The 12,078-nt window shown below is 40.2% G+C and overlaps 1 protein-coding gene across 2 annotated transcripts in view; it reads left to right on the forward strand.

The window, feature by feature from the left end:
• Positions 1-12,078, forward strand: part of kazna (kazrin, periplakin interacting protein a) — a 200,095-nt gene that overhangs the window by 134,720 nt on the left and 53,297 nt on the right. For both annotated transcript variants that reach the window (XM_085442894.1, XM_085442895.1), the window contains one exon: positions 5,772-5,879. In XM_085442894.1, coding sequence (XP_085299020.1) covers positions 5,772-5,879 — 108 coding nt within the window. The remainder of the gene's footprint in view (positions 1-5,771; positions 5,880-12,078) is intronic.

Raw genomic sequence — 12,078 nt, forward strand, 5'->3', positions numbered from 1 at the left:
ATATTGACTGTCAAGCTCGTTAGGATTACGCAGACTTTGTTTTTGCCTTTATATGTTATATATTTTCATACCTATGCTTCAATAAAGTCTGAAAGACTGACCTTTGGTTGGGAAACCTAAAAAAATCCAAAGGTGCAGGAGGTAAAGACGGTTCAAAATCGAGCAATAATGGCATGCAATGACATGCACTCTGATGGTGTATAATGTATGCATCACATTAAGTGTGCAGCTTTCTTCATTTTTATGCCCGATTGGAAAAAAAAAAACAAACCCTATATGCTTTAACAGTGTGTGGTGTATATGTGCACTTTGAGAGAAATAAGGAAAAAAATACTTTTTTTCAGATAATATTCCGGTTGGACCATGAGGAAATGGGGAAAAAGCAACAGGAAGCTGGAAACAGAGAGATGAAATGATGCTCTTATCTCAAATCCTTAATAGATCACACCAAACATGATTTAAAAGATGCACAGGGAAAGGTTTACAGAAAGCTTCACTCTCTTTCAAGGTGCAGTGCAGCAAATGCAGCGATGCAGAGCAACAAAAAAGATGATATTTTTCATTGTTTCTTCAGCACTCCAATATTATCAGCCTTTTGATATAGTGTACGTTTGACTTCGGTGAGCTGAGCTGAAGATTTAACGATCAATATGAAGCACTTGGACCACACTAGACCCACATATTCAGCGATTTCAAAAGCGCATTGATTCAAAGGGCATGAACAGTGACCGAAAAAACACATCTACCTCCCTGATAAATCAATTTGACTAAAAAAATGACATTTTATATTTTCAGAGCTGCAGACTGACTGATCTCTCCCCCTACTGTTAAATGTGTTTTTTATCTTAAACCTGTAAATTTGAAAAGCATTTCTTATAAAATCCTTAGAGCAGAAATCTCTCTATACCTTTGACTTAAGTGTGCACTAACTGAACCAGTGTTAATAATAATAATAATAATAATAATAATAAAAATACATTTTATTTGAAAGCGCCTTTCAAAATACTCAAGGTCACTGTACACAGTAGAATAAAAGCAACATAAAAGCAAGCAGTTTACAGAATCATAAAAGCATAAGACATAAACAAATAAAATAGCAGAGTGGAGAGGTTATGTGGGATAAGCTATTTTGTACAAGTGGGTTTTGAGTTTGGACTTAAAGAGTGAGAAGGAAGAGATATTTCTTAGATTAGGAGGTAGGGAATTCCAGAGTCGTGGAGCAGAGCAGCTGAAAGCCCTGCTCCCCATGGTTGCAAGACGGGGGAAGGGACGGAGAGTGAAAGGGAAGAAGAAGATCTGAGACAATGAGATGGGGCGGTGATCTTAACCAGATCAGAGAGATATGGAGGAGAGAGATGATGAATAGCCTTAATAAATGTGTACAAGAGTATTTTGAAATTGATGCGATATTTATATTGGAGCCAATGAAGCTGCTGCAAGGCAGGAGTGATGTGGTGGACAGAAGGGGTCCTGGTGATGATACGAGCAGCAGAGTTCTGGACGCGTTGGAGCATGTGGGTGGATTTTTGAGTAAGACCAAAAAGAAGTGAATTACAATAATCAATCCGGGAAATAACAAGGCTATGGACAAGAATGGCAGTGGCATGTGGGGTGAGAAAAGGACGGAGACGATTAATGTTGCGCAATTGAAAATATGCAGACCGAGTAACATTATTAATGTGTGAATTGAAAGGTAAAGTACTGTCGAGGATGACACCCAAACTTTTCACAGAGGAAGAAATGAAGACCGGTGAGTTATCGATAGTAATAGAGAAACTGTTGGTTCTGGATAATGTTGATTTAGTGCCGACCAAGAGGAGCTCGGATTTATTACTATTGAGTTTGAGAAAATTAGAAGAGAACCATGAATTTTGTTCAGCTAAACAGAGGGTGAAGAGCAGAATCAGGTTTAGTGGACAGATAAAGCTGCGTGTCATCGGCATAACACTGAAAATGGATATTGTATTTACGGAAAATATGTCCAAGCGGTAGAAGGTAGATAATGAAAAGAAGGGGCCCTAGGACAGATCCCTGGGGCACGCCAGTGGTCAGAGGGAAGGGCTGAGAAGTAAAGGATTTGAGTTGAATGACCTGAGTGCGATCAGACAGGTATGATTTAAACCAGGCTAGTGGAGTATGGGAGAGACCGATAGAGGCTAGCCTACTGAGAAGTATAGAGTGAGAAATAGTGTCGAAAGCAGCACTCAGATCGAGGAGAATAAGAATGGAAAGTGAACCGGAGTCAGCTGCCATAAGAAGATCATTGGTTATTTTTATAAGTACTGTTTCCGTGCTATGGGAGGGGCGAAAACCAGACTGGAACTGTTCATACAGATTATTATTATTAGTTAATTGTGAGTGGAATTCTTTTCTCAAGAATTTTTGAAAGGAATGGTAGATTGGAAATAGGCCAAAAATTCTCAAAATTGTTGGGATCTAGACCAGTTTTTTTCAATATTGGGGTGATGGCGGGAATTTTGAGGGAAGAAGGAACAGTTCCAGTGGTAAGTGAAGAGCAGATGATGGCAGATATGAGGGGAAGCAAAGAAGGTAAACATGCCTTAACCAAAACTGTAGGAATGGTGTCTAGCTGACAAGTAGAAGGTTTTGACTTGCAGATGAAATCTGAAATATCAGTAACCGAGGGGAGCTGGAAAGCAGAAAAACAGTGTGATGGGAGATGAATTACACAGGAAGAGCTAAATGGAACATTGGAAACCAGTTCTTGGTGTATTTTGTGAATATACTCAATGAAAAATAACATTAAAGAATCACAAAAGGAGGTTCAGTAAAGATGAGCAGGTAAAGAATCTGGTGACCTGAAAGAAGAGTTGAACAGTGAAAACAGTATCTTGGTTGAGTCATCTTTTGAACAGATAATGGTGGAGTAGTAAGCAGATTTTGTTTGATTAATACACTCCTTATAATACATAATACGATTATTAAACATTTCCTTGTGGATATTCAGACCAGTTTTTTTTATAAAGGTGTTCAAGTCTGTTCAATCATTAGCAGTATTTTGATCATTTCATAATCTTATAAAAAAAATCTAATGTAATCTGAAATGACCAAAATACCCTTTGGATAACACTTGAAACTTGAGAGAGAGATGAAGAGATCCAGAGATGAGGAGTAAATGAGTTCAAGGTATTTGTGGAAATTGTTATTTTAGCTCGACATGATGGTATTCACAGTTTTAAAAAAAAAAAAAAAAAAAAAAAAAAAAAAAATATATATATATATATATATATATATATATATATATATATTTTTTTTTATTATTATTTTTTTTTAAATTGTCAAGTCATACCTGAGCTCAGTCTGCATCATATTTCTATGCTTTTTTCCCTCCATACCGGCTTAACCTTACTATCGTCATCAAACAGCTGTCATGGTTTACTTCTTCCTTGGCATTTATTCCACCATACTCTTAGCCTTTGCCTGGGTTTTAAATGTCGGTGAGGGCCTGTCAAAGGTACTATGCAGGGAAGATAAAACATTTTCACGAGGCTACTGGGCAGCAACGGCTTGAACTTGGCAGATAAGTGTGAGCTTTGAATTTATACATTATTCAAAAAACTGACATCTGTGTTCCCAGTGCCAAAGGCTGCACCTCGGGCGAGTTTGAAAAATTATACGTTTGCAAGGTGGCAAAGAGTTATGCGCAGTTAAAAACAGCCCTCATGTTTTACCAATCACCTTAGGTGGGGGACAGGGAGCCAGGCTGTTATTTGTAGCCTTATAAAACCCATTTTAAAAAGTGAGATGACTAATCTTGCCGTAATGACAGCACCACCCCTGGAACTTCAGCTCCCAGACACATCTGTGCTCAATTACTGCAAATAATTCAACCAGCAAACAGCATCTTAATAGGTGGGTGGTGGAGTGATGGCAGAAGGAACGGGTAGAGGCCAGGGAGGAGCAGAGATTGAAGAGTGAAGTGGAAAAGATGTAGTTTGCAGAAATGGGAATTTTATTGTATGTGTGAGCAGAGGAGAATCTCAAATATTTCAACTTTTTTTTGCTAAGAGAACTTTATTATTCGTCTTGAAGTAGCAATTGTCATTCTTGGAGTGTTGGGTGTCTAAAACTCTTCATGCATGCACGAGTGTGATGGACTGAGAGGACAGCAGAAGTTGACTGTACACGTCTAAGTGACAAAGTCATTTTAGCAAACACTTTTATGTGAGTTAACCTGGAGCAATGCATTCAATATGCATTCACTGCATGCCACTGGTGGGAACCAAAAACTATATTAGAAACCACTGAACCTCACATGAAATCAAATGCACTCGGGTTATAAAAATGCTAATATTTATGTGTGTGCATCAGTCTCTCAGTTTCCTTACAGTGTAAGGAGTGAGGAGTAAAAGTTGATTATGTGTGTACTGGGAAGGATTTTGTGGACTTGTTGGTGTTGTGTGCGGCATTAATCCTTCTGGTTCCTACACACATTGCAACCTGTAATGCCTGTCGGTCTGTTTATGTTAATAAGTTTGCACTTCAGTCACATCTTGATTGACTGAGGTGACTTTCAGCTTTAATTCAAACCATTTTCAAACATAGTCCCACATTTCAGAGACTTTCACACTGACATGATTTTAATTTTTAAGATTGTTTTTATTACTTGGATGAAAATCCTTAGTAGACAATGACTTGCAGACAGTGAAATTTAGAACCCATGAACGTCACCGACCGCTGCAGCTGACTTCAGCCTTGTAGTCAAAGCTGAAATGCTTGCTCTGTTGGGTGGAGATCGGGTCATCTTGGCCTTTGAAAAATATCCAGCTTAGTTGCATTGAGAAATGTTTGCAGTTTGCTTTGGGTTGTTATCCACTTGCAGTGCAAAGTGCTGTCAGTGTGACCAGTGTTGCAGATTTAGCTTAACCTGAGCAGAGAGTATAGCCCATTTCACAACTTCTCCAGCTACTTCTATCAGCAGTCACATCATCAATAAACACTCATGACCTGGGTCCACTGGCAGCCATACCTGCCGTAACATTGTCTCTATCATGCTTGACAGATAATGGGGTATGCTTTGGATTATGATTTCTTTCTTTACGTTGCCATACTTTTCTTTTTCTCCCATTGCCTTGGTAAGTTTCTCTTGCTTCATCTATCCAAAGAATTCTTTTGATTGTAGATTTTGATAACAATATGCCTACCTCTTTTGTTTTGGTTTTATTAGCCAAAGGAATAATTATTTGTCCCACTTTACTCGTCATCTGTGGTCTTTTAGGTCTATTGGTCCATGAATTTATAGATCCAGAATATAGATTTGGCTGCTGTCCCTCTGATAGCTTAATGATAGCCTCACTCAGTTGCACTGACACCTTATGACCTCATATTGAAAGCTGCAGTGAGCAGTTACCAAATGCAAGTTTGGCACTTGGAACCAACCTCAGATATTTTATCTGCACAATTTACCAAGGAATGACGGGAGAACAGGGCTCATCTGTCAGTTAATTGTCCAATTAATTTTGAGCTTCTAAAACTGGAAGACTAAAAATGACTGTAATTCCTAAACAGTTAAAGCAGTACTTCTGTGAAACCCTTTGATTTATAGCTGAAAATCTGCACTTGAATCGCAGCTTTATTGATTTAAAGTCTACCTTGGTGGTGTGCGGACTCAAGATTACCAAAACTTTGTTGTATCCAAATACTTATAGTGCAAACTGCATATCATACAAATGAATTGTTCTTTGTATTCATTGATCCTTTTACATGTTATTCATCAAGTTAAAACCGGTGGTTGCTTGTTCTTCTCCTAGATCCCTCTCCCCACCAGAGGCAGAAGCCCCCGGCTACCGAACTCTGTTACAAGACTGAAATCAGCAGTCTCATGGACTTCAATTCTCCAGATGCCTCTCTGGACAAAGGTAAGACTCTAATCAGGTGAAATATGTTTCATTTCCTGCGCTTGCTTTGCTGTTAAAGCTTTGGTGGATGTGAAAGTTCATATAGATTCGCCCAAATACACATATGCAAATATAGTGTATGTACACACACATGCAGCTGGAAATGCATTAAATCCATAAACATGTCAGGTTCAGGGTCTTTAAGATGTGCACTCGAGGATTTGTAATGCAGTAAGCGCATCACTTACTCCCCCGTCTCAGCAGTGTCGGCTTGCATTTGTCAGAAATGAGAGTGTGTATTACTTAAACTACTAAGAACTGATTCCACCATGTTGTTTCAAGTGTACTATATTATTTAAGCTCTATGTGTTATAAAAAGAGATGCTTTTTTAATCACTTAAACGAGGTCAGAAGTTCATAGTAATTATAATATTATGCACTTAGAAGCAATTTAGAAAATGATTGTTTTACTTTTTATTAAACGGTTACCCAACTTCAGCTCATGCTTCACCGTCACCACAGTCTGCCCTGTGTGTTTAGTCACTTGTGTCACCGAGAGCCATCTGGAAAAGCAGCCTATTAACTTTAAAGACTGTATTTATTCCCATGACGCTTATCTGACTGGGTGGTCAGACGGGTCTCACATTAGCGCCAGCCGCTCTCCAGACAAACACTTTTAGTAGTTTGTCTGGAGTCCGTCTCCATGTTCCAGCACTTTCATCACTAAAGCTTGGAGTCTTTTATAGAAGATCAAAGATGTTAAGTACGGCGTCAGTCCAGAAGTGTGTCCTGACTAGTGTGTCTTGTAAAGTTGCCAGTTCCAGTATGGATCTTTATTGTCATCCAGGCAGCCGCCCAGGGCCTTTATTCATTAGAGCATCCTGCTTAGGGCTTTATTTGAATGCCAGGTCTCTTGTCTCTTCCTAATAGTGTGTGCCAGTGTGGCGATGGTACTGAGTGCACTCACAAATGGTCACACGAGAATCATTTTTTGCAGTTTCTTGTGCCTGATTACAACTGTAAGGTACTTTTACTTTTGTATTTCTGTCATTCTTCACTGCATTCACCGACAGCTTAATAAATTATTAACACTTCAATACTGTAAACATAAAATACATGATAACATATAAACTCTGCTTTTGAGACTCAAGCGAGCAGATATACTGACAGATTCGGTCATATTTTTAAACCTTTTATATGTGCGTCACTCCTACAGAGCATAAAGCAGCTGGTCCTTTAGTTCTATAGACATTTCCTGGGTGCTGTAAATGTGCAGACTCAGGAAAAAGCACGTAGGCACACCAAACCCCTGCAGTGGCCAAGGCCACGTATATCACCACAAGTTTCATCAGAATGAGAACGGGGATCTAAGAGGCTGTGCTATGAGAGCGAGAGACAGGGAAGGAGAGGGAGAGACCAATGTAAGCAGTGAGTGCTGGATCATAATGAAGACAGGTGCTGCTTCGGCACATTAAGTGGCACTGATGTCACCAGCCGGGCAAGGCTTGGTATGTGCGCCACATTAGATAGGAAGGTCAATGCGAAGGAGTCAAACAGGGCTTCCAGGGAAAACTGGCTTAGGAGAGAAGGACAGACAGGGAAGGGGGAAGTGGAGGATAAAAGAGTTGAAGAGCACTGCAAGGAGAAGGAGAAAGACTAGGTGAGGGATTACATAAGGAAACGTTATTGCAGGCATATTCTGATTAACACGAGAAAATCAACCGGTGAAGCGGGCGGAGACAGAAAAGAACAAACGATTAATAAAGCACGGGAGAATGTGAAGCTGTGCGTGTGGGGGGGTGACTGTGCAGAGCGGTCTCTGCTGAGCACTTCCATTTTTCTCATGTGCTGACACTTTCCAAAACACCTGCCCCAATCGAAGCCCTCTTACAGCCAGTGGGAGAGTGGCAGCTAAATTGCCTTCAGCAACAATATCCAGGCCTCTCCATTGTAATTTACACACATCAGAAATAGCTACTCAGAAATGCTTAGACACAATTGTCCAAGAGTAGCTAGGCTTGCCATTTTAATGTGACTCATTTGCATAAGTGCAGTAACTGGACAGAGCAATATTATTATGTTACATGCTGTATGCCATGATCACAAGGTCGTGGCCAGTTTTTACATAATCCGGCTAGTATGACCAAAGAAAGGAAGGGAAATGGTAATTTAGACTTATTACTCTGGACATAATGATTATATCCCTGTAATGGAGTTTTGAGCCGTCGATCCACAGAAATGTGATCTTATGAATCCTAAGAAAATTGTGCCGCAGTTTGCACAGACAACGATCTTATCTGTGTGCTTGTGTGTCCTCTGGCCTTCCTGTTAAAAGCTACAGAGAGGTTAAAGCTGACGGAGGGAGCAGAGCAGCAGTGAGACTGTCTTCGGTCTTTGTCGCTTTCTAACGGCTTCATTAAAGGAGGCTTCTGAAAAGTAGAACTCAAAGGTCATGAAGTCTAAAAGCTGGATTTCAAAGGGTCTAGATCATACTTGTCTGCTGTGAAGGGCTTTATTTAAGCAGTCTTCAAAGGAAATACTGTTACAGGGGGAAAAAAAACCCAAATATGCATATCAGTACATGTGGGTGTATGCCTACGTGTGTGCGCCAATGTGTGTGCATGGCTGGCTTGCTTTAACAAACAGTTTAAGAAGAAAATTCAGTAAAACACAAGCTTATATTAGACCATTTACCAATAAAAATCCTGTTTTGTTCTTCTTTCTACATCCCACAGAATCCAGTCAGAGGCAGGCTGTATTTGTCTAACCTGTTGTCATATTTAAATGACTGAAATGTCATCACAAAACAACATAAATTTAGTTGTAAAGCTGTGATGTTTAGTTGTTGCTAGTTCAGTTCAGTTCAGACTGAACCCTAGTACCAGAAATCCAGGTTAGCCAAATAAAGCTAATCTCATTGAGTATAGTTTCTTGGTCTGAATAATGAAGTTCTTATCAATGACCAGCAGGGGGCGACTCCTCTGATTGCATCCATAGAGAATAGGAATGAGGGGCATACAGTGGGGCAAAAAAGTATTTAGTCAGCCACCGATTGTGCAAGTTCCCCCACTTAAAATGATGACAGAGGTCAGTAATTTGCACCAGAGGTACACTTCAACTGTGAGAGACAGAATGTGAAAAAAAAATCCATGAATTCACATGGTAGGATTTGTAAAGAATTTATTCGTAAATTAGGGTGGAAAATAAGTATTTGGTCACCTCAAACAAGGAAAATCTCTGGCTCTCACAGACCTGTAACATCTTCTGTAAGAAGCTTTTCTGTCCCCCACTCGTTACCTGTATGAATGGCACCTGTTTGAACTCATCATCTGTATAAAAGACACCTGTCCACAGCCTCAAACAGTCAGACTCCAAACTCCGCCATGGCCAAGACAAAAGAGCTTTCGAAGGACACCAGGAAAAGTATTGTAGACCTGCACCAGACTGGGAAGAGTGAATCTACAATAGGCAAGTAGCTTGGTGTGAAAAAATCAATTGTGGGAGCAATCATCAGAAAATGGAAGACATACAAGACCACTGATAATCTCCCTCGATCTGGGGCTCCACGCAAGATCTCATCCCGTGGGGTCAAAATGATCATGAGAACGGTGAGCAAAGATCCCAGAACCACACGGGGGGACCTGGTGAATGACCTGCAGAGAGCTGGGACCAAAGTAACAAAGGTCACCATCAGTAACACACTACAACGGCAGGGAATCAAATCCCGCAGTGCCAGACGTGTTCCGCTGCTGAAACCAGTGCATGTCCAGGCCCGTCTGAAGTTTGCCAGAGAGCACATGGATGATACAGCAGAGGATTGGGAGAATGTCATGTGGTCAGATGAAACCAAAGTAGAACTTTTTGGTATAAACTCAACTCGTCGTGTTTGGAGGAAGAAGAATACTGAGTTGCATCCCAAGAACACCATACCTACTGTGAAGCATGGGGGTGGAAACATCATGCTATGGGGCTGTTTTTCTGCCAAGGGGACAGGACGACTGATCCGTGTTAAGGACAGAATGAATGGGGCCATGTATCGTGAGATTTTGAGCCAAAACCTCCTTCCATCAGTGAGAACTTTGAAGATGAAACGAGGCTGGGTCTTCCAACATGACAATGATCCAAAACACACCGCCCGGGCAACAAAGGAGTGGCTCCGTAAGAAGCATTTGAAAGTCCTGGAGTGGCCTAGCCAGTCTCCAGACCTCAACCCCATAGAAAATCTGTGGCGGGAGTTGAAAGTCCGTGTTGCTCGGCGACAGCCCCAAAACATCACTGCTCTCGAGAAGATCTGCATGGAGGAATGGGCCAAAATACCAGCTACTGTGTGTGCAAACCTGGTAAAGACCTATAGTAAACGTTTGACCTCTGTTATTGCCAACAAAGGTTATGTTACAAAGTATTGAGTTGTATTTTTGTTATTGACCAAATACTTATCTTCCACCCTGATTTACGAATAAATTCTTTACAAATCCTACCATGTGGATTCATGGATTTTTTTTTCACATTCTGTCTCTCACAGTTGAAGTGTACCTCTGGTGCAAATTACTGACCTCTATCATCATTTTAAGTGGGGGAACTTGCACAATCGGGGGCTGACTAAATACTTTTTTGCCCCACTGTAGCTTCAATGTTGATGTATAAGCTGCCACCATGTAAGAAGTTATCTTAAATAGATTCAAGTTGTCAGGTGAGGCCAGCAAGTTTGGTTAGCAGTTGCAGTCATAAACTGAATGGGCGCAACACACAACACATATGTTGGTTACTTAGTGCCAAGCAACGGACTGAGTTACTAAACAACTAAACAAATCTGAAGCACAGACTTCTGGGTGGTCTTTACCACTCAACAAGCCATAATATCATAGATAATCCATTAAGAGGTTAAAAAAGGGATCCAACAGGAACGTTTGTGTTGGTGTTAAGTTTCCCCTCCGCCACCCTTCCCTCTAGTCACATCTGCTTTCAGAATCCCAGATGAAAATCTGTGACCAAAGACTTTATAGCAGGGCTTTTGTTGGTTACAGTACAGCCATCTGTTTTACTGAGTAATGTAATAGCTAAGACCTTTCTCAAAACATTTTTAAGATGGGTTTAAAGAGTTCTTAAGAAAAGTGTTCAAGGAGTGTAAATTAAAACCCATTGCGTTAGCTGTGGCGCTACAAAGATTTAGATTTCTGCTCTTGCCAAATAATCAGACCGTTTATTAGTTTAATGCAAAGTATAAGAGCCACAGACAGCTTTTTAATGAGTTTCCAGTTCACACTTCAAAACTTTATTTTGCTACGACACTAACGAATATTGTGTTTTGATTGATAAGGAAATATGAATTCATTTTAAAATGTGTCAAAAACATAACATGTAGATTGATGAATGGATTGATTCTTGTGTAGCACCTTTCTGCTGTACTTGAGCAGTCAAAGAGCTTTATACAAACTGCCTGAGTCACCGACACACGTGCTTTTTTCCCTACACCTTAGTGCTTTCTCGCTAACATCCACACATTCATACTCAATGTATCAGAGAGCAGGTTTTGGTTCAGTATCTTGCCCAAGGATACTTAGGTGTGCAGACTGAAGACTAGAGATTGAACCACCAACCTTCTGATTAGTAGATGACCTGGCTAGATGACTCCTGAGCTACAAACAAACCCAAATAGAAAGAAACTTAGTTTGCAGGTTGTCTGTCATCACCTTGAGAAACACTCAGGTGTGCTGTGCCATCTACTCAAACCTGTAATGACCGAATTAAATGCATGTTTTAAAAATTTCATTCCAGAATTTAAACGCTCTGTGCTCTTAATCAGATTATATATTGTCTGACTCCTTCTGAGATGTTTCTCTGTTTGTTTTGCAGTCTTAAAATCCACACCTACACCTCATTAGGATTTGGATTTACACCTTAGCCTAGCACTGTGCCAAGGTGATACTAAATGTGTGTGTGTGTTTTGTTTAATTTCTAAATTGTACCTTGGATCATGAAATGAAATGAAATGAACAGCCAGCTGGCCACCTTCAGTTTGTCCTTCAAAACGTAGAAGAAAACAACGTAATGAAGAAATAACCCTCTTCTGTTAATCAGCTTTCATATTAATTTCTCAACAATTAGAAACCATATTCTTTTAAGCTCCTGAAATCAAAGCTGATGGTCATCACTTCATCCTATATCTGCAACACGAGCTTGGTTTGGTCCCTCTACTTAAAATAACAACAGTTGTGTTGTT

Source organism: Copadichromis virginalis, linkage group LG20 (genome assembly GCF_057382275.1).
Source record: "Copadichromis virginalis isolate Kocher_CV1m ecotype Utaka linkage group LG20, C_Virginalis_male_GT1.1, whole genome shotgun sequence".
Lineage (NCBI taxonomy): Eukaryota > Metazoa > Chordata > Actinopteri > Cichliformes > Cichlidae > Copadichromis > Copadichromis virginalis.